The sequence below is a fragment of the Tachyglossus aculeatus genome, chromosome 8 (genome assembly GCF_015852505.1).
Source record: "Tachyglossus aculeatus isolate mTacAcu1 chromosome 8, mTacAcu1.pri, whole genome shotgun sequence".
In the NCBI taxonomy this organism is placed as follows: domain Eukaryota; kingdom Metazoa; phylum Chordata; class Mammalia; order Monotremata; family Tachyglossidae; genus Tachyglossus; species Tachyglossus aculeatus.
Genome location: NC_052073.1, coordinates 37,414,583 through 37,438,565, shown reverse-complemented (window position 1 = coordinate 37,438,565; position 23,983 = coordinate 37,414,583). Strand labels below are relative to the sequence as shown.

Genomic DNA, 23,983 nt, shown 5'->3' with positions numbered 1-23,983 from the left:
CATTCGGTCATATTGATTGAGCGCTTACTGTGTGCAGAGCAGTGGACTAGGCGCTTGGGAAGGGATTAATCATTCATTCGGTCCTATTGATTGAGCGCTTACTGTGTGCAGAGCACTCATTCATTCATTCGTATTGATTGAGCGCTTACTGTGTGCAGAGCAGTGGACTAGGCGCTTGGGAAGGGATTATTCGTTCATTCGGTCGTATTGATTGAACGCTTACTGTGTGCAGAGCATTCGTTCATTCAATTGTATGTATTGAGCGCTTACTGTGTGCAGAGCAGTGGGCTAAGCGCTTGGGAAGGGATTATTCATTCATTCGGTCGTATTGATTGAGTGCTTACTGTGTGTAGAGCATTCATTCATTCAATCGTATTGATTGGGCGCTTACTGTGTGCAGAGCAGTGGGCTAAGCGCTTGGGAAGGGATTATTCATTCATTCAGTCGTATTGATTGAGCGCTTACTGTGTGCAGAGCATTCATTCATTCATTCGTATTGATTGAGCGCTTACTGTGTGCAGAGCAGTGGACTAGGCGCTTGGGAAGGGATTATTCATTCATTCAGTCGTATTGATTGGGCGCCTACTGTGTGTAGAGCATTCATTCATTCAATCGTATTGGGCGCTTACTGTTTGCAGAGCAGTGGACTAAGCGCTTGGGAAGGGATTATTCATTCATTCAGTCGTATTGATTGGGCGCCTACTGTGTGTAGAGCATTCATTCATTCAATCGTATTGGGCGCTTACTGTTTGCAGAGCAGTGGACTAAGCGCTTGGGAAGGGATTATTCATTCATTCGGTCGTATTGATTGAGCGCTTACTGTGTGTAGAGCATTCATTCATTCAATCATATTGATTGAGCGCTTACTGTGTGCAGAGCAGTGGGCTGAGCGCTTGGGAAGGGATTATTCATTCATTCAATCGTATTGATTGAGCGCTTACTGTGTGCAGAGCAGTGGACTAAGCGCTTGGGAAGGGATTATTCATTCGGTTGTATTGATTGAGCGCTTACTGTGTACAGAGCATTCATTCATTCAATCGTATGTATTGAGCGCTTACTGTGTGCAGAGCAGTGGACTAAGCACTTGGGAAGGGATTATTCATTCATTCGGTCGTATTGATTGAGCGCTTTCTGTGTCCAGAGCATTCATTCATTCAATCATATGGATTGAGCACTTACTGTGTGCAGAGCAGTGGGCTGAGCGCTTGGGAAGGGATTATTCATTCATTCGGTCGTATTGATTGAGCGCTTACTGTGTGCAGAGCATTCATTCATTCAATCGTATTTCTTGAGCGCTTACTGTGTGCAGAGCACTGGACTAAGCGCTTGGGAAGTACAAGTTGGCAACATATAGAGACGGTCCCTACCCGACAACGGGCTCACAGTCTAGAAGAGCACTGTACTAAGCGCTTGGGAAGTACCTATGCGTTCGAACCGTACAAGTATGTTGCCAAATTGTACTTCCCAAGCGCTTAGTACAGTGCTCTGCACACAGTAAGCGCTCAATAAATGCGATTGAATGAATGAATCCTGTCTCTGCCACTTTCATTCAGTCGTATTTATTGAGTGCTTACTGTATGCAGAGCACTGTACTAAGCGCTTGGGAAGTACAAGTTGGCAACATAGAGAGATGGTCCCTACCCAACAGTGGGCTCACTTGTCAGCCGTGTGACTTTGGGCAAGTCACTTCACTTCTCTGGGCCTCAGTTCCCTCATCTGGAGAATGGGCATGACTGGGAGCCCCACGGGGGACAACCTGATTCCCTTGTATCTCCCCCGGCGCTTAGAACAGTGCCTGGCACATAGTAAGCGCTTAAGCGTAGCTCAATGGAAAGAGCCCGGGCTTGGGAGTCAGAGGTCATGGGTTCAAATCCCGACTCTGCCGCTTGTCAGCTGTGTGACTTTGGGCAAGTCACTTCACTTCTCTGGGCCTCAGTGACCTCATCTGGAAAATGGGGATGAAGACTGGGAGCCCCCCGTTGGACAACTTGATCACCTTGTAATAATAATAATAATAATGGTATTTGCTAAGCGCTTACTATGTGCCAAGCACTGTTCTAAGCGCTGGGGAGGTTACAAGGTGATCAGGTTGTCCCACGGGGGGCTCACAGTTTTAATCCCTATTTTACAGATGAGGAAACGGAGGCACAGAGAAGTGAAGTGACTTGCCCAAAGTCACCCAGCTGACAGTTGGCGGAGCCGGGATTTGAACCCATGACCTCTGACTCCAAAGCCCGGGCTCTTTCCACTGAGCCATACTGCTTGTATATCTGCCCCCCAACCCAGCACTTAGAACAGCTCCTCACACATAATAATAATAATAATAATAATAATGATAATAATGATGATGATGATAATAATGATAATAACAATAATAATAATGGCATTTGTTAAGCGCTTACTATGCGCGAAGCACTGTTCTAAGCACTGCGGGGGAGACAAGGTGATCAGGTTGTCCCACATGGGGCTCACAGTCTTAATCCCCATTTTACAAATGAGGCAACCGAGTCCCAGAGATGTTAAGTGACTTGCCCGAGGTCACGCAGCTGACAGGTGGCGGAGCCGGGGATTCGAACCCATGACCTCTGGCTCCCGAGCCCGGGCTCTTCCCACTGAGCCACGCTGCTTCTCTTAAGCGCTTATCAAATGCCGTTACTATTAAAAGGAAAGGAGGGCTCAGTCCGGGAAGGCTTCCTGGGGGAGGTGGGCCTTCAGGAAGGCTTTGAAGGGGACAGAGAGTGTCTGGGAGCCGGGCGTCCTGTAGCGCGGTGGGCTTGGTGCTGAACGCCCCCCCTCGAACCCAGCTCCGCCTGTCTGCCCTCAGCCAAGTCCAGCCGGAAACTGACCTTCCTCTACCTGGCCAACGACGTCATCCAGAACAGCAAGCGGAAGGGGCCCGAGTTCACACGCGAGTTCGAATCCGTCCTCGTCGACGCCTTCTCCCACGTCGCCAGGTAAGTCGAGGCCCGGGCGCCCCAAAATAAAAAACAACAGTGACATTTATGAAGTGCTTACCATGTGCCAAGCACTGAGATAATAATAATAATAATAATAATAATAATGATGATGATGATGATGACATTTGTTAGGCGCTTACTATGTGGCGATGGCACATAAAAATTAAAATAATAGTGACATTTATGAAATGCTTACTATGTGCCAAGCACTGCGATAATAACAATAATAGTAATAATAATAATGATGATGGCATTTGTTAGGCGCTTACTAGGTGGCGATGGCACATAAAAATTAAAATAATAGTGACATTTATGAAGTGCTTACTATGTGCCAAGCACTGAGATAATAATAATAATAATAATGATGATGATGATGGCATTTGTTAGGCGCTTACTAGGTGGCGATGGCACATAAAAATTAAAATAATAGTGACATTTATGAAATGCTTACTATGTGCCAAGCACTGAGATAATAACAATAATAATAATAATAATGATGATGGCATTTGTTAGGCGCTTACTAGGTGGCAATGGCACATAAAAATTAAAATAATAGTGGCATTTATGAAGTGCTTACTATGTGCCAAGCACTGCGATAATAACAATAATAGTAATAATAATAATGATGATGATGGCATTTGTTAGGTGCTTACTAGGTGGCGATGGCACATAAAAATTAAAATAATAGTGACATTTATGAAGTGCTTACTATGTGCCAAGCACTGAGAGCACTGAGATAATAATAATAATAATAATGATGATGATGATGGCATTTGTTAGGCGCTTACTAGGTGGCAATGGCACATAAAAATTAAAATAATAGTGACGTTTATGAAATGCTTACTATGTGCCAAGCACTGAGATAATAAGAATAATAATAATGATGATGATGATGATGGCATTTGTTAGGCGCTTACTAGGTGGCGATGGCACATAAAAATTAAAATAATAGTGACATTTATGAAATGCTTACTATGTGCCAAGCACTGCAATAATAACAATAATAGTAATAATAATAATGATGATGGCATTTGTTAGGCGCTTACTAGGTGGCAATGGCACATAAAAATTAAAATAATAGTGGCATTTATGAAGTGCTTACTATGTGCCAAGCACTGCGATAATAACAATAATAGTAATAATAATAATGATGATGATGGCATTTGTTAGGTGCTTACTAGGTGGCGATGGCACATAAAAATTAAAATAATAGTGACATTTATGAAGTGCTTACTATGTGCCAAGCACTGAGAGCACTGAGATAATAATAATAATAATAATGATGATGATGATGGCATTTGTTAGGCGCTTACTAGGTGGCAATGGCACATAAAAATTAAAATAATAGTGACGTTTATGAAATGCTTACTATGTGCCAAGCACTGAGATAATAAGAATAATAATAATGATGATGATGATGATGGCATTTGTTAGGCGCTTACTAGGTGGCGATGGCACATAAAAATTAAAATAATAGTGACATTTATGAAATGCTTACTATGTGCCAAGCACTGCAATAATAACAATAATAGTAATAATAATAATGATGATGGCATTTGTTAGGCGCTTACTAGGTGGCAATGGCACATAAAAATTAAAATAATAGTGACGTTTATGAAATGCTTACTATGTGCCAAGCACTGAGATAATAAGAATAATAATAATAATGATGATGATGATGGCATTTGTTAGGCGCTTACTAGGTGGCAATGGCACATAAAAATTAAAATAATAGTGACGTTTATGAAATGCTTACTATGTGCCAAGCACTGAGATAATAAGAATAATAATAATGATGATGATGATGGCATTTGTTAGGCGCTTACTAGGTGGCAATGGCACATAAAAATTAAAATAATAGTGACGTTTATGAAATGCTTACTATGTGCCAAGCACTGAGATAATAAGAATAATAATAATGATGATGATGATGGCATTTGTTAGGCGCTTACTAGGTGGCAATGGCACATAAAAATTAAAATAATAGTGACGTTTATGAAATGCTTACTATGTGCCAAGCACTGAGATAATAATAATAATAATAATAATAATAATAATAATAATAATAATGATGGCATTTGTTAGGCGCTTACTATGTGGCAATGGCACATAAAAATTAAAATAATGGTGACATTTATGAAATGCTTACTATGTGCCAAGCACTGAGATAATAACAATAATAATAATAATAATAATAATGATGATGGCATTTGTTAGGCGCTTACTAGGTGGCAATGGCACATAAAAATTAAAATAATAGTGACATTTATGAAATGCTTACTATGTGCCAAGCACTGAGATAATAAGAATAATAATAATAATGATGATGATGGCATTTGTTAGGCGCTTACTAGGTGGCAATGGCACATAAAAATTAAAATAATAGTGACATTTATGAAATGCTTACTATGTGCCAAGCACTGAGATAATAAGAATAATAATAATGATGATGATGGCATTTGTTAGGCGCTTACTAGGTGGCAATGGAACATAAAAATTAAAATAATAGTGACATTTATGAAGTGCTTACCATGTGCCAAGCACTGAGATAATAAGAATAATAATAATAATGATGATGATGGCATTTGTTGGGCGCTTACTAGGTGGCAATGGCACATAAAAATTAAAATAATAGTGACATTTATGAAGTGCTTACCATGTGCCAAGCACTGAGATAATAAGACTAATAATAATAATAATGATGATGATGGCATTTGTTAGGCGCTTACTAGGTGGCAATGGCACATAAAAATTAAAATAATAGTGACATTTATGAAATGCTTACTATGTGCCAAGCACTGAGATAATAATAATAATAATAATAATAATAATAATAATAATAATAATAATGGCATTTGTTAGGCGCTTACTAGGTGGCAATGGCACATAAAAATTAAAATAATAGTGACATTTATGAAATGCTTACTATGTGCCAAGCACTGAGATAATAATAATAATAATAATAATAATAATGATGATGATGGCATTTGTTAGGCACTTACTATGTGGCAATGGCACATAAAAATTAAAGTAATAGTGACATTTATGAAGCGCTTACTATGTGCCAAGCACTGTTCTAAGCGCTGAGCTAATAATAATAATAATAATTATGATGATGGCATTTGTTAGGCACTTACTACGTGGTGAGCACTGTTCTAAGCGCTGGGAGGATACAGGGATGGCATTTATTAAGCGCTTACTATGTGCATAGCACTGTTCTAAGCACTGAGGAGGTTGCAAGGTGATCAGGTTGTCCCCCGCGGGGCTCACGGTCTTCATCCCCATTTTCCAGATGAGGGAACTGAGGCCCAGAGAAGTGAAGTGACTCGCCCGAAGTCACCCAGCTGACAATTGGCGGAGCCAGGATTAGAACCCATGACCTCCGACTCCCAAGCCTGGGCTCTTTCCATTGAGCCACGCTGCTTGCGCTTACTGTGTGCCAAGCACTGTTCTAAGTGCTGAGCTAATAATAATAATGGTATTTAAGCGCTCGCTATGTTCCAGACATTTTTCTAATAATAATAATAATAATAATGAAGGCATTTGTTAAGCGCTTACTATGTGCAAAGCACTGTTCTAAGCGCGGGGGGGATACCATGTGATCAAGTTGTCCCACGTGGGGCTCACAGTCTTCATCCCCATTTTTACAGATGAGGGAACTGAGGCTCAGAGAAGTTAAGTGACTTGCCCAGGGTCACACAGCAGACTTGTGGTGGAGCCGGAATTCGAACCCATGACGTCTGACTCCAAAGCCCGGGCTCTTTCCACTGAGCCGCGCTGCTTCTCTAGAGACACCAGTTAAGCGGGTTGGACCCAGTCCCTTTCCCCCGTGGGGCTCTCAGTCTCAGTCCCCATTTTCCAGATGAGGGAACTGAGGCCCAGAGAAGTGACGCGACCCGCCCGGGGTCACCCAGCCGACGTGGCGGAGCCGGGGTGAGAAGCTCGTCCTTCTGACGCCCGGCCTCTACCCACTGGGCCACATTGCTCCTGAGTGTCGGAGGCCGGGAGAGGCGGGAATTGGACCCCAGATCAATCAATCAATCAATCAATCGTATTTATTGAGCGCTTACTGTGTGCAGAGCACTGGACTAAGCGCTTGGGAAGTACAAGCTGGCAACATATAGAGACGGTCCCCACCCAACAGTGGGCTCACAGTTTAGAAGGGGGAGACGGAGAACCAAACAAAACATATTAACAAAATATAATGAATAGAATAAATACGTACAAATAAAATAAATTCATTCATTCAGTCGTATTTATTGAGTGCTTACTGTGTGCAGAGCACTGGACTAAGCGCTTGGGAAGTACAAGCTGGCAACATATAGAGACGGTCCCTACCCAACAGTGGGCTCACAGTTTAGAAGGGGGAGACGGAGAACTAAACAAAACATATTTACAAAATATAATGAATCGAATAAATATGTACAAATAAAATAAATTCATTCATTCAATCGTATTTATTGAGCGCTTACTGTGTGCAGAGCACTGGACTAAGCGCTTGGGAAGTACATACTGGCAACGTATAGAGACGGTCCCTACCCAACAGTGGGCTCACAGTTTAGAAGGGGGAGACGGAGAACCAAACAAAACATATTAACAAAATATAATGAATCGAATAAATATGTACAAATAAAATAAATTCATTCATTCATTCAATCGTATTTATTGAGCTCTTACTGTGTGCAGAGCACTGGACTAAGCGCTTGAGAAGTACAAACTGGCAACATATAGAGGCGGTCCCTACCCAACAGCGGGCTCACAGTTTAGAAGGGGGAGACGGAGAACCAAACAAAACATATTAACAAAATATAATGAATAGAATAAATATGTACAAATAAAATAAATTCATTCATTCATTCAATCGTATTTATTGAGCGCTTACTGTGTGCAGAGCACTGGACTAAGCACTTGGGAAGTACAAGCTGGCAACATATAGAGACGGTCCCTACCCAACAGTGGGCTCACAGTCTAGATCATCATCAGTCATATTTATTGAGCGCTTACTATGTGCAGAGCACTGTACTAAGCGCTTGGGAAGTACAGGCTCACAACATATAGAGATGGTCCCTACCCAACAGCGGGCTCACAGTTTAGAAGGGGGAGACGGAGAACCAAACAAAACATATTAACAAAATATAATGAATAGAATAAATATGTACAAATAAAATAAATTCATTCATTCAATCGTATTTATTGAGCGCTTACTGTGTGCAGAGCACTGGACTAAGCACTTGGGAAGGACAAATTGGCAACATATAGAGACAGTCCCTGCCCAACAGCGGGCTCACAGTCTAAAAGATGGGAAGGGTTTGATGCTCCGATCCCATTAATGACGGGAAATATCGGTATTCCCACTCGGTCCGCCCCGATCTCAGGCCCGGGGAGTCCGCCGCCTATTTACACGGCCCGCCTTCCCTAAACGACTCCGATTTGGCCGACGGGGATGGAGCTCAGCTCCGCTAACGTTAATTAAATTGTTTACCTCGGGAGCCCAGAGAATTTACCAGCCGCCGGAGCGTTTCTGTAACCAGAAACCTTCCCGCAGGCAAAACGGCGAGGTTTAATTTTTATTTGCATCTCTGCTCCCGGGCGACGTGATGGCCGTACATTGAGTTTTCAAGGAAAACAACCCCCGGCAACAGAACCCTCGATGTTGAGGGGACTTTTCCCGTCTGTAAATCCCCCCACTGTAGCCCGTGGGCACCGTTGGGCTGCCAGCCCTGTTGTATTGTAAGCGCTCAATAAATACGATTGAATGAATGAATGAATATTGGACGCTCCCAAGCGCTCAGTACAGTGCTCTGTTACAGTAAAAGTTCAATAAATGTGATTGAATGAATGAATATTGGACGTCCCAAGCGCTCAGTGCAGTGCTCTGCGTGCACCAAAAGTTCAATAAATATGATTGAATGGATGAATGAATATTGAACGTCCCAAGCGCTCAGTACAGTGCTCTGCGTACACCAAAAGTTCAATAAATATGATTGAATGGATGAATGAATATTGGACATCCCAAGCGCTCAGTACAGTGCTCTGCGTACAGCAAAAGTTCAATAAATATGGTTGAATGAATGAATGAATATTGGACGCTCCCAAGCGCTCAGTACAGTGCTCTGCGTACAGCAAAAGTTCAATAAATATGATTGAATGAATGAATATTGGACGTCCCAAGCGCTCAGTACAGTGCTCTGTGTATAGTAACAGTTCAATAAATATGATTGAATGAATGAATATTGGACGTCCCAAGCGCTCAGTACAGTGCTCTGTGTACAGTAAAAGTTCAATCAATATGATTGAATGAATGAATATTGGACGTCCCAAGCGCTCAGTACAGTGCTCTGTGTATAGTAAAAGTTCAATAAATATGATTGAATGAATGAATATTGGACGTCCCAAGCGCTCAGTACAGTGCTCTGCATACAGCAAAAGTTCAATAAATATGATTGAATGAATGAATGAATATTGAACGTCCCAAGCGCTCAGTGCAGTGGTCTGCGTGCAGCAAAAGTTCAATCAATATGATTGAATGAATGAATGAATATTGGACGGTCCCAAGCGCTCAGTACAGTGCTCTGCGTACAGCAAAAGTTCAATAAATACGATTGAATGAATGAATGAATATTGGACGCTCCCAAGCGCTCAGTACAGTGCTCTGCGTACAGCAAAAGTTCAATAAATATGATTGAATGAATGAATGAATATTGGACGCTCGCAAGCGCTCAGTACAGTGCTCTGCGTGCAGCAAAAGTTCAATAAATATGATTGGATGAATGAATGAATATTGGACATCCCAAGCGCTCAGTACAGTGCTCTGCGTACAGTAAAAGTTCAATAAATATGATTGAATGGATGAATGAATATTGGACGCTCCCAAGCGCTCAGTACAGTGCTCTGCGTACAGTAAAATTTCAATCAATATGATTGAATGGATGAATGAATATTGGACGCTCCCAAGCGCTCAGTACAGTGCTCTCCGTACAGTAAAAGTTCAGTCAATATGATTGAATGAATGAATGAATGAATATTGGACGCTCCCAAGCGCTCAGTACAGTGCTCTGCGTACAGTAAAAGTTCAATCAATCAATCGATCGTATTTATTGAGCGCTTACTGTGTTCAGAGCACTGTACTAAGCGCTTGGAAAGTACAAGTTGGCAACATATAGAGACAGTCCCTACCACAGTGGGCTCACAGTCTAGAAGAATAAATATGATTGAATGAATGAATGAATATTGGATGTCCCAAGCGCTCAGTACAGTGCTCTGTGTACAGTAAAAGTTCAATAAATATGATTGAATGGATGAATGACTATTGGACGCTCCCAATCAATCAATCGTATTTATTGAGCTCTTACTGTGTGCAGGGCACTGTACTAATTGCTTGGGAAGTACAAGTTAGCAACTTATAGAGACGGTCCCTACCCAACAGTGAGTGGGCTTACAGTCTAGAAGGGGAGAGCGCTCAGTACAGTGCTCTGTTTACAGTAAAACTTCAAATACCATCAGTCGGTCGATCAATCCTATCATGAGAACAGTGCTCTGCACACAGTAAGCGCTCAATAAATACGATTGAATGAAAGTGAGAACAGTATCTCATTATATTTGTCTGTAAACTTGTTGTGGGCAGGGAACGTGTCTTCCCACTCTGTTGCGTTGGACTCTCCCAAGCGCTCAGTACAGCGCTCTGCCCCCTGTAAGCACTCAGCAAATACAATTGAATGAATGAATAAAAATGATCAATTGAAAAACAAATGAACGGTATTGGTTAAATGCTTATTACGCATCAAGCACTGTTCTAAGCACTGGGGAAAATTAAAATTTATCAGGCTGGGCACGGGGCCCGCACGTCTGAGGGAGAGCAGGCATTGAATCCCCATTTTGCAGTTGAGGAAAGTGAGGCCCAGAAAAGGGAAATGATCTGATCAATATCACACAGGAGGCAGGCGACCGAGCCGGGATTAGAACCCAGATCCTCCGGCCCCCAGGCCCAGGATTTATCCACTAAGTCTTGCTGCTCTTCATTTGTCGGTCATTTTTTCATACGGGAGATAGAAATAATAATAATAATGCTGGCATTTGCTAAGCACTTTCTATGTGCAAAGCACTGTTCTAAGCGCTGGGGAGGCTACAAGGTGATCAGGTTGTCCCACGGGGGGCTCTCAGTCTTCATCCCCATTTGACAGATGAGGAAACTGAGGCCCAGAGAAGCCAAGTGACTTGCCCAAAGTCACGCAGCCGACAATTGGCATAGCCGGGATTTGAACCCATGACCACTGACTCCAAAGCCCGGGCTCTTTCCACTGAGCCACGCTGCTTCTCTATAAAATTAGCTATGGGTCAGTTCCTCTGTATTATTAATTTTTTTTTATTTAACAAGGTACGCATTCATTCATTCAGCTGTATTTATTAAGCGCTTACTGTGGGCAGAGCACTGTACTAAGCACTTGGGAAGTACAAATTGGCAACATATGGAGGTATTTGTTAAGCACGTACTTTGTGCCGGGCCCTGTACTAAGCGCTGGGTTAGATCCAAGCTAATCGGGTTGGACACAGTCCCTGTCCCCCCTGGGGCTCACAGTCTCCATCCCCATTTTACAGATGAGGGAACTGAGGCCCAGACAAGCAGAGTGACTGGCCCAAGGTCACACAACGGGCAAGTGGCGGCGCCGGAATTAGAACCCGGCTCCTTCGCCTCCCAGACCTGGGCTCTATCCACTGGACCACACTGCCTAGTATGACTATTATTAGAAGCAGCGTGGCTCAGTGGAAAGAGCCCGGGCTTGGGAGCCAGGGGTCATGGGTTCGAATCCTGGCTCTGCCACATGTCTGCTGTGCGACCTTGGGCGGGTCACTTCACTTCTCTGAGCCTCAGTTCCCTCATCCGTAAAATGGACCCGTGACCGCTGACTCCAAAGCCCATGCTCTTTCCATTGAACCAAGCGCTTAGTTCAGTGCTCTGCACACAGTAAGCAAGCGCTCAGTAAATAATAATAATAATAATATTGGCATTTATTAAGCGCTTACTATGTGCAAAGCACTGTTCTAAGCGCTGGAGGGGTTACAAGGTGATCAGTTTGTCCCACGGGGGGCTCACAGTTTTAATCCCCATTTTACAGAAGAGGTAACTGAGGCCCAGAGAAGTGAAGTGACTTGCCCAAAGTCACACAGCTGACAGTTGGCGGAGCTGGGATTTGAACCCATGACCTCTGACTCCAAAGCCCGGGCTCTTTCCACTGAGCCACGCTGTTTCTCTGAAACAGGATTGAATGAATGAATGAACCCAGTTCCCTCATCTTTGTGCATTGGCCGGTCCCCCGGCCCTTTTTTTTTTTTCCTTTTTTTAATTTTTTCTTTGTTTTAAGTAAACTTCGGATTTCTTTTCATCCCCGCGGGGCAGAGAGGCCGATGAAGGGTGCAAGAAGCCCCTGGAGCGGCTGCTCAGCATCTGGCAAGAGCGCAGCGTTTATGGCGGGGAGTTCATTCACCAGCTGAAGCTGTCGATGGAAGACTCCAGCAGCCCCCCGCCCGCCAAAGGTAGGCCCCACCGCCTCCCCGGGGGTCTCCCTCCTCAGGCGAGGCAGCCTGGACAAATGGATATCATCATCAATCCTATTTATTGAGCGCTTACTGTGTGCAGAGCACTGTACTAAGCGCTTGGGAAGTACAAATTGGCAACATATAGAGACAGTCCCTACCCAACAGCGGGCTCACAGTCTAAAAGGGGGAGACAGAGAACAAAACCAAACATACTAACAAAATAAATAGAATAGATATGTACAAGTAAAATAAATAAATAGAGTAATAAATATGTACAAACATATATGCCGAGGGACGAACTTCCGGCCCCTTGAGGGGGTTTTCGCCTCAGGTGAAGCAGTACGGCCTAGTGGATAGAGCCGAGGGACGAACTTCCGGCCCCTCGAGGGGGTTTTCGCCTCAGGCGAGGCAGTACGGTCTAGCGGATAATAATAATAATGGCATTTATTAAGTGCTTACTATGTGCAAAGCACTGTTCTAAGCGCCGGGGAGGTTACAGGGCGATCAGGTGGTCCCACGAGGGGCTCACAGTCTTCATCCCCATTTTCCAGATGAGGTCACTGAAGGCCCAGAGAAGTGAAGTGACTTGCCCCAAGTCACCCAGCTGACAATTGGCAGAGCTGGGACTTGAACCCACGACCTCTGACTCCAATGCCCGGGCTCTCTCCACTGAGTCACGCTGCTTCTTGCGGCACCTCGAGGGGGTTTTCACCTCAGGCGAAGCAGTTCGGCCTAGCGAATAGAGCCGAGGGACGAGCTTCCGGCCCCTCAAGGGGTTTTTTCGCCTCAAGTGAAGCAGTTCGGCCTAGTGGATAGAGCCGAGGGATGAAATTCCGGCTCCTCGAGGGGGTTTTCGCCTCAGGCGAAGCAGTACGGCCTAGTGGATAGAGCCGAGGGACGAACTTCCGGCCCCTCCAGGGGGTTTTTGCCTCAGGTGAAGCAGTATGGCCTAGTGGATAGAGCCGAGGGACGAACGTCCGGCCCCTCGAGGGGGGGTTTGCCTCAGGTGAAGCAGTACGGACCAGTGGATAGAGCCGAGGCAGAAACGTCCGGCCCCTCGAGGGGGTTTTCGCCTCAGGCGAAGCAGTACGGCCCAGCGGATAGAGCCGAGGGACGAACTTCTGGCCCCTCGAGGGGGTTTTCGCCTCAGGCGAGGCAGTACGGCCTAGTGGATAGAGCCGAGGGACGAACTTCCGGCCCCTCGGGTGTTTTCGCCTCAGGTGAAGCAGTACGGCCTAGTGGATAGAGCCGAGGGACAAACTTCCGGCCCCTCGGGGGTTTTCGCCTCAGGCGAGGCAGTACGGTCTAGCGGATAATAATAATAATAATAATGGCATTTATTAAGTGCTTACTATGTGCAAAGCACTGTTCTAAGCGCCGGGGAGGTTACAGGGCGATCAGGTTGTCCCACGAGGGGCTCACAGTCTTCATCCCCATTTTCCAGATGAGGTCACTGAGGCCCAGAGAAATGAAATGACTTGCCCAAAGTCACCCAGCTGACAATTGGCAGAGCCGGGATTTGAACCCACGACCTCTGACTCCAAAGCCCGGGCTCTCTCCACTGAGCCACGCTGCTTCTTGCGGCATCTCAAGGGGGTTTTCGCCTCAGGCGAAGCAGTACGGACCAGTGGATAGAGCCGAGGGACGAACTTCCGGCCCCTTGAAGGGGTTTTCACCTCAGGCGAAGCAGTTCGGCCTAGTGGATAGAGCCGAGGGACAAACGTCCAGCCCCTCGAGGGGGTTTTCGCCTCAGGCGAAGCAGTACGGCCTAGTGGATAGAGCCGAGGGACGAACTTCCGTCCCCTCGAGGGGGTTTTCGCCTCAGGTGAAGCAGTACGGACCAGTGGATAGAGCCGAGGGACGAAATTCCGGCCCCTCAAGGGTGTTTTCGCCTCAGGCAAAGCAGTTCGGCCTAGTGGATAGAGCCGAGGGACAAACTTCCGGCCCCTCGGGGGTTTTCGCCTCAGGCGAGGCAGTACGGTCTAGCGGATAATAATAATAATAATAATGGCATTTATTAAGTGCTTACTATGTGCAAAGCACTGTTCTAAGCGCCGGGGAGGTTACAGGGCGATCAGGTTGTCCCACGAGGGGCTCACAGTCTTCATCCCCATTTTCCAGATGAGGTCACTGAGGCCCAGAGAAATGAAATGACTTGCCCAAAGTCACCCAGCTGACAATTGGCAGAGCCGGGATTTGAACCCACGACCTCTGACTCCAAAGCCCGGGCTCTCTCCACTGAGCCATGCTGCTTCTTGCGGCCCCTCGAGGGTGTTTTCGCCTCAGGCGAAGCAGTTCGGCCTAGCGGATAGAGCCGAGGGACGAGCTTCCGGCCCCTCAAAGGGGTTTTCGCCTCAGGTGAAGCAGTTCGGCCTAGTGGATAGAGCCGAGGGATGAAATTCCGGCTCCTCGAGGGGGTTTTCGCCTCAGGCGAAGCAGTACGGCCCAGCGGATAGAGCCGAGGGACGAACCTCTGGCCCCTCGAGGGGGTTTTCGCCTCAGGTGAAGCAGTACGGCCTAGTGGATAGAGCCGAGGGACGAACTTCCGGCCCCTCGAGGGTGTTTCCGCCTCAGGTGAAGCAGTACGGCCTAGTGGATAGAGCCGAGGGACAAACTTCCGGCCCCTCGGGGGTTTTCGCCTCAGGCGAGGTAGTACGGTCTAGCGGATAATAATAATAATAATAATAATGGCATTTATTAAGTGCTTACTATGTGCAAAGCACTGTTCTAAGCGCCGGGGAGGTTACAGGGCGATCAGGTTGTCCCACGAGGGGCTCACAGTCTTCATCCCCATTTTCCAGATGAGGTCACTGAGGCCCAGAGAAGTGAAATGACTTGCCCCAAGTCACCCAGCTGACAATTGGCAGAGCCGGGATTTGAACCCACGACCTCTGACTCCAAAGCCCGGGCTCTCTCCACTGAGCCACGCTGCTTCTTGCGGCATCTCAAGGGGGTTTTCGCCTCAGGCGAAGCAGTACGGACCAGTGGATAGAGCCGAGGGACGAACTTCCGGCCCCTTGAAGGGGTTTTCACCTCAGGTGAAGCAGTTCGGCCTAGTGGATAGAGCCGAGGGACGAACTTCCGGCCCCTCGAGGGGGTTTTCACCTCAGGAGAAGCAGTTCGGCCTAGTGGGTAGAGCCGAGGGACGAACTTCCGGCCCCTCAAGGGGGTTTTCGCCTCAGGCGAAGCAGTGCGGCTTAGCGGATAGAGCCGAGGGAAGAACTTCTGTTGCCAACTTGTACTTCCCAAGTGCTTAGTACAGTGCTCTGCACACAGTAAGCGCTCAATAAATACGATTGAATGAATGAATGAATGAACTTCCGGCCCCTCGAGGGGGTTATCGCCTCAGGCAAAGCAGCACGGCCTAGCGGATAATAATAATAATGGCATTTATTAAGCGCTTACTATGTGCAAAGCACTGTTCTAAGCGCCGGGGAGGTTACAAGGCGATCAGGTTGTCCCACAGGGGGCTCACAGTCTTCATCCCCATTTTCCAGATGAGGTAACTGAGGCCCAGAGAAGTGAAGTGACTTGCCCAAAGTCACAGAGCTGACAATTGGCAGAGCTGGGATTTGAACCCATGACCTCTGACTCCAAAGCCCGGGCACTTTCCACTGAGCCACGCTGCTTCTATGCTTCTAGTACAGTGTTCAGCACGGAGTACGCTCTTAAATACCACAATTATCATTGTTATTGGGAGCAAATCCAAGCGCAAGGGCGACACCGAGAGAAGGGGACATGAGATTGTAGTCTAGGAAGGCCTCTCGGAGGAGAGGGGATTTTAGGAGGGCTTCCAAGAGGAGGAGAACGCAGTCCGTCGGATATGAAGCCGGGGCTGGGGGGGTCCCAGGCCAGAGGCAGAAGGCGGGAGAGGGGTGAGAAGCAGCGTGGCTCAGTGGAAAGTGCACGGGCTTTGGAGTCAGAGGTCATGGGTTCGAATCCCGGCTCCGCCACATGTCTGGTCTGTGACCTTGGGCGAGTCACTTAACTTGTCAGCTGTGTGACTTTGGGCAAGTCACTTCACTTCTCTGTGCCTCAGTTACCTCATCTGTAAAATGGGGTTAAGACTGAGCCCACCATGGGACAACCTGATCACCTTGTAACCTCCCCAGCGCTCAGAACAGTGTTTTGCACATAGTAAGCGCTTAATAAATACCATCGTTATTATTATTATTATTCTCTGAGCCTCAGTTCCCTCATCTGTAAAAATGGGGATGAAGGCCGTGAGCCCCACGTGGGACAACTTGATCACATTGTATCCTCCCCAGCTCTTAAAGCAGTGCTTTGCACATAATAAGCACTTAATAAATACCATCATTATTATTATTATTCTCTGAGCCTCAGTTCTCTCATCTGTAAAAATGGGGATGAAGGCCGTGAGCCCCACGTGGGACAACTTGATCACATTGTTTCCCCCCCAGCGCTTAGAACAGTGCTTTGCACATAATAAGCGCTTAATAAATACCATCATTATTATTATTATTATTATTCTCTGAGCCTCAGTTCCCTCATCTGTAAAAATGGGGATGAAGGCCGTGAGCCCCACGTGGGACAACTTGATCCCATTGTAGCCACCCCAGCGCTTAAAACAGTGCTTTGCACATAGTAAGCACTTAATAAATACCATTATTATTATTATTATTATTATTCTCTGAGCCTCAGTTCCCTCATCTGTAAAAATGGGGATGAAGGCCGTGAGCCCCACGTGGGACAACTTGATCCCATTGTATCCCCCCCCAGCGCTTAGAACAGTGCTTTGCACGTAGTAAGCGCCTATCAAATGCCCGCATTATTATCATTATTAGCGAGAGAGACCATTCTGAGGGACAGTGAGAAGGTTCGTTCATTCAGTCGTATTTATTGAGCGCTTCCCGTGTGCAGAGCACTGGACTAAGTGCTTGGGGAGGGTCCCACAGAACAATAAACAGACACCTTCCCCGCCCCCAACGAGTTGGTATCAGAGGAGCGAACCACCGCGGCCCAGCGCTGTACTGAGCGCCCGGGACGTGGCAGACCGGGCCGTGACTCGGTCTCCCCGCCTCTCCCTCCCCAGCCACGGATGAGAAGAAGTCTCTGAAGCGGACGTTCCAGCAGATCCAGGAAGAGGAAGAGGACGAAGACTACCCCGGGAGCTACTCCCCCCAGGACCCCTCGGGTGGGCCCCTCCTGGTAAGGCGGCCCCCGGCCCCTGCTCCGCCAAGCCCACGGCCGCCAGGGGGCGCCAGGGGGCTGTGGCTGTACTGGACGCCCGCCCTCCGGCCCCCCCACCGCCCTCTCGCTCCCCGGCCTACCTCCCGGGAAAGTTGGCAGCGGAGAAACGTGGCCGGGAAATCAGCTGGGGTGGCATCTCTTCGTGGCGGGAAGCCATGGGCTGGCGTCCATTTTTCACTCATTCACTCATTCGACCGTATTTATTGAGCGCTTACTGGGTGCAGAGCACTGGACTAAGCGCTTGAGAAGTCCAAGTTGGCAACATATAAAAACAGTCCCTACCCAACAGCGGGCTCACAGTCTAGAAGGGGGGTGGGGCAATCGCACCCGGGGGCCGTTTATGTCACGGCATGCACACACGGGAGCGTTTTCGTTGCTTTGCGGGACACCACGCAGCGTGGCGTTTTTGTCAGGGGATACCATACGGGGTGGCGTTTTTGTCGCGGGATGGCACACGGGGTGGCGTTTTTGTCGAGGGGTGGTGTTTCTGTCACGGGATGGCACACGGAGTGACGTTTTCGTCGCAGAATAGCACACGGGGTGGCATTTTTGTCGAGGGATAGCACACAGGGTGGCTTTTTTTTGTTGCAGGATATCACACGGGGTGGCATTTTTGTTGTGAGATAACACGCAAGTTGGCCCTTTTAATAATAATAATAATAATAATAATGGCATTTGTTAAGCACTTGCTTACTATGTACGAAGCACTGTTTTAAGCGCTGGGAGGGATACAAGGTGATCAGGTTGTCCCACGGGGGGCTCACAGTCTTCATCCCCATTTTCCAGATGAGGGAACTGAGGCTCAGAGAAGTGAAATGACTTGCCCAAGGTCACACAGCACACATGTGGTGCAGCGGGATTAGAACCCATGGCCTCTGGCTCCCAAGCCCGGGCTCTTTCCACTGAGCCACGCTGCTTTTGTCGCGGGATGCAACAGAGGGTGATGTTTTTGTCGCGGAACATCACACAGCGTGGCAGTTTTGTCATGGAATACCACGTAGGGTGGCATTTTTGTTGTGGAAATATCACACAGGGTGCCGCTTTTGTTGCGGGATGCCACACGGGGTGATGTTTTTTGTCGCGGGCTACCACACAGGCTGGCCTTTTAGTGTCATGGGATACCCACGGGCTAGAGAAGCAGCGTGGCTCAGTAGAAAGAGTACACGCTTTGGAGGTAGAGGTCATGGGTTCAAATCCCGGCTCTGCCACTTGTCAGCTGTGGCACTTTGGGCAAGTCACTTCACTTCTCTGGGCCTCAGTGACCTCATCTGGAAAATGGGGATGAAGACTGGGAGCCCCCCGTGGGACAACCTGATCACCTTATAACCTCCCCAGCGCTTAGAACAGTGCTTTGCACATAGTAAGCACTTAATAAATGCCATCATCATTATTATTATTACTATGTGCCAAGCACTGTCCTAAACTCTGCGGGGAGATTCAAGCCAGTCAGGTCTGACACAGTCCCCGACCAGACACGGGACTCCCAGGCTTAATCCCCATTTTACAGGTGAGGGATATATATATACATATATAAATCTGTATATATGCATATATATCTATATCTATCTATGTATATCTATATATATCTATATATATCTATATCTATATATTTATATCTATCTATATCTATATATCTATATCTATCTATGTCTATATATATCTATATCTACCTATCTATATCTATCTATATCTATCTATATCTGTCTATCTATATCTATCTATCTATATCTATATATCTATCTATATCTCTATATCTATATATATCTATAGCGATAGATAGATATATATATACAGATTTGTTACTCTATTTGACTTGAACATAGTTACTATTCTATTTATTTTGTTAATGACATGCATCTAGCTTTATTTCTATTTATTCTGATGACTTGACACCCGTCCATATGTTTTGTTTTGTTGTCTGTCTCCCCCTTCTAGACTGTGAGCCTGCTGTCGGGTAGGGACCGACTCTATATGTTTCCAACTTGTACTTCCCAAGCGCTTAGTACAGTGCTCTGCACACAGTAAGCGCTCAATAAATGCGATTGAATGAATGAATGAATGAATGAAAGGGGACGGAGGCCCAGAGAATACGCGGAAAGATTGTGGTATTTAAGTGCCTTCTGTGTGCTAAGCATTGTACTAAACGCTGGCTGCGGGGGTGGGGAGTGGGGGGAGATACAAGCCAGTCAAGTCTGACATGGTCCCTACCCCTGCTTTAAGATTTTTATTTTATTTTTAGGGGCATTTATCTAGTGCCTGCTAGGTGCAAGCACTGTTCTAAGCGCTGGGGTAGATCCAATAATAATAATAATGCTGATATTTTTTTAAGCGCTTACTATGTGCCAAGCACTGTTCTAAGCGCTTGGGTAGATACAAGGTAATTAGGTCATCCCACACGGGGCTCACAGTCAAAGCGGAAGGGAGAACGGGGATTGAACCCCCATTTTACAGATTAGAGAAGCAGCATGGCTCAGTGGAAAGAGCCCCGGCTTTGGAGTCAGAGGTCGTGGGTTCGAATCCTGTCTCCGCCAATTGTCAGCTGGGTGACTTTGGGCAAGTCTCTGTGCCTCAGTGACCTCATCTGTAAAATGGGGATGAAGACTGTGAGCCCCATGTGGGACAACCTGATCACTTGTATCTACCCCAGTGCTTAGAACAGTGCTTTGCACATACTAAGCGCTTAATAAATGCCATCATTATTATTATTATTATAATTATGAGGAAACAGAGGACCAGAGAGGTCAAGCGACTGGCCCAGAGGTGACTCAGCAGGCCAGCGGTGGAGCCGGGATTAGAAACTGGGACACCCCCTGCTCACCTGGGCTCTCCCTGCCTAACAGTAATAATAATAATTGTGGTACTTAAGTGCTTACTATGTACTAAGCGCTGGGAAGGATACACCTTAATCAGGTTGGACACAGTCCCTGTGATGGGGCTCGCAGTCTTCATCCCCATTTTCCGGATGAGGGAACTGAGGCTCAGAGAAGTGAAGTGACTTGCCCACGGTCACCCAGCAGTCAAGGGGCGGAGCCGGGATTAGAACCCATCTACCCCAGGCTGAGCACTTAACAGATAGCGTCAGAGGAAAGAGCCTGGGCTTGGGAGTCAGAGGTTGTGGGTTCTAATCCCGGCCCCGCCACTTGTCAGCTGTGTGACTTTGGGTAAGTCACTTCTCTGGGCCTCAGTTCCCTCATCTGTCAAATGAGGATGAAGACTGTGAGCCCCACGTGGGACAGCCTGAACACCTTGTATCCCCCCAGCGCTTAGAAAAGTTCTTGGCATGTAGTAAGCGCTTAACAAATGCCAGCATTATTATTATTTACTAACCTGGAGAAGAGGAAAGGAGGTGATTTTGACACCTGTCTCCATGTTTTGTTTTATCGCCCGTCTCCCCCTTCTAGTCTGTGAGCCCGTTGTTGGGTAGGGACCGTCTCTATATGTTGCTGACTTGTACTTCCCAAGCGTTTAGTCCAGTGCTCTGCACACAGTAAGCGCTCAATAAATACGATTGAATGAATAAATGAATGAGGGCACAGGCAGGGAAGGCCTCTTGGAGGAGGAGAAGGGCCTTCAATCATCATCATCATCATCAATCGTATTTATTGAGCGCTTACTATGTGCAGAGCACTGTACTAAGTGCTTGGGAAGTACAAATTGGCAACATATAGAGACAGTCCCTACCCACCAGTGGGCTCACAGTCTAAAAATAAGGCTTTGAAACCGGGGGAGAGGGATGGTCTGTGGGATGTGAGGAGGGAGGGCCCTGCTAGGGGTTGGCAGTGAGATAGACGAGATTGAGGGGCATTCATTCCTTCATTCAATCGTATTTATTGAGCGCTTACTGCGTGCAGAGCACTGGACTAAGCGCTTGGGAAGTACAAGTTGGTAACATATAGGGGCGGTCCCTACCCAATAGTGAGCTCACAGTTGTGAAGCAGCGAGAAGGTCGGCGGGCAAAACCCCCCCGTGTCCGACCCCGTCGTCCAGCCTTGGCGTGGGAGGCCTGAGGGACCGCGAGGAGGAGGGGGAGGAGGAGGAAGAGGAGGAGCAGGAGGAGGAGGAGGGTCCCGTGCTGCAGATGGGCTGGGACCGCGGGCCGCTAACGGGGTTGTCCGGGGTCTCCTCCCCTTTCCTTTTCCTCCCCCCACCCCGGTGTCGTCCCCCGGCAGACGGAAGAGCTGATCAAAGCCCTGCAGGACCTGGAGAATGCCGCCTCCGGGGATGCCACCGTGCGCCAGAAGATCGCCTCGCTGCCCCAGGAGGTCCAGGACGTCTCACTCCTCGAGAAGATCACAGGTACGCGTGGCCCGGGGGACGCCCGCTCCCCCCCAGCCATAATCATCATCATCATCAATCGTATTTATTGAGCGCTTACTATGTGCAGAGCACTGTACCAAGCGCTTGGGAAGTACAAATTGGCAACATATAGAGACAGTGCCTACCCAACAGTGGGCTCACAGTCTAAAAGGTAAATTAGTCTAAAAGGTAATAATAATAATAATAATAGTAATAATAATAATGACGGCATTAGTGAAGCGCCTACTATATGCCACGCAAAGCGCCGGGGGAGATGCGAGGTCATCAGGTTGTCCCACGGTGGGGCTCACAGTCTTCATCCCCATTTGACAGGTGAGGTCACTGAGGCCCAGAGGAGCGAAGTGACCTGCCCAAGCAGGCGCGTGGGATTCGAACCCACGACCTCCGACTCCAAGCCCGGGCTCTTTCCACTGCGCCACGCTGCTTCTCTAAGGCGCAGTGGGCACCCGCCCCCCCAGTCACGAGGAGCGGGGAGGGACGCCCGCCCTCCCAATCACGAGGCCTGGGGGAACCCAAGCAAATCGGGGCGGACCCAATCTCCGTCCCACGTGGGGCTCACGGTCTCAACCCCCATTTTAGAGATGAGGGAACTGAGGCCCAGAGAAGTGACTTGCCCAAGGTCACACAGCAGACAAGCGGCGGAGCACGGTGCCCGGCGTGTAGTAAGCGCTTAACAAGTACCGTAAAAAAAAACAAAGAACGTGGGGCTGGTCCCTAGCGACTCTTTCCACATTCTCAGACAGTTCGGTTTTCCTCTGGCCTCGAAACTACTGGACGTCAAACGTTCTGGGCCAGAGATGGTGACCCTAGGGCGGACTGACGTCTTCCAGTCGGTCCCCCCCCCCCCCGCCCCAACGCCACAGGGAACGCTGAAATGAGGACCCCCGCCCCCCGCAAAAAAATCCAGCACCGCCCAGCTTGAAAACAAGCCGTGTTCCGCAGCGCGGCCCAGCAGAAAGAGCCCGGTCCCGGGTTCTAATCCCGGCTCCGCCGCGTGACCTTAGGCTAGTTGCTTCATTTCTCTGGGCCTCGGTTCCCTTATCTGTAAAATGGGGGTAAGACCCTGAGCCCCGTGTGGGACAGGGACCGCGTCCAACCTGATTAGCTTTGATCTTCCCCAGTGCTTAGTACAGTGTCTGGCACGTAAAAAGCACTTCTCAAGGACCATCCTCCTCATTATTAAGAGAAGCGGCGTGGCTCAGTGGAAAGAGCCCGGTCTTGGGAGTCGGAGGTCATGGGTTCTAATTCCGGCTCCGCCACCTGTCAGCTGTGTGACTTTGGGCAAGTCACTTCTCTTCTCTGGGCCTCAGTTCCCTCATCTGTAAAATGGGGATGAAGACCGTGAGCCCCCCCCACCCGTGGGACAACCTGATCACCTTGTAACCTCCCCAGCGCTTTGAACAGTGCTTTGCACATAGTAAGCGTTTAATAAATGCCATTATTATTATTCTTATCATTCTCTGGGCCTCAGTTACCTCATCTGTAAAATGGGGATGGAGACCATGAGCCCCCCGTGGGACAACCTGATCACCTTGTAACCTCCCCGGCGCTTAGAACAGTGCTTTGCACATAGTAAGCATTTAATAAATGCCATTATTATTATTATTCTCTGGGCCTCAGTTACCTCATCTGTAAAATGGGGATGGAGACCATGAGCCCCCAGTGGGACAACCTGATCACCTTGTAACCTCCCCACCACTTAGAACAGTGCTTTGAACACAGTAAGCGTTTAATAAATGCCATCATCATTCAATAATCATCAATCATAATCAATCATCAATCATTGAATAATCATTGAATAATCATCATTATTATTACGCATTCAATCATTCATTCAATCATATTTATTGAACGCTTACTGTGTGCACAGCACTGTACTAAGCGCTTGGGAAGTCCAAGTTGGCAATATCTAGAGACGGTCCCTACCCAACAGCGGGCTCACAGTCTGGAAGGGGGAGACAGAC

The 23,983-nt window shown here is 47.5% G+C and overlaps 1 protein-coding gene across 1 annotated transcript in view; it reads left to right on the top strand.

The window, feature by feature from the left end:
- RPRD1B (regulation of nuclear pre-mRNA domain containing 1B) overlaps positions 1-23,983 on the top strand; it is a 43,247-nt gene that overhangs the window by 5,184 nt on the left and 14,080 nt on the right. Inside the window, exons 2-5 of the mRNA XM_038750311.1 lie at positions 2,825-2,954; positions 12,352-12,488; positions 17,545-17,660; positions 21,872-21,998. Coding sequence (XP_038606239.1) covers positions 2,825-2,954; positions 12,352-12,488; positions 17,545-17,660; positions 21,872-21,998 — 510 coding nt within the window. The remainder of the gene's footprint in view (positions 1-2,824; positions 2,955-12,351; positions 12,489-17,544; positions 17,661-21,871; positions 21,999-23,983) is intronic.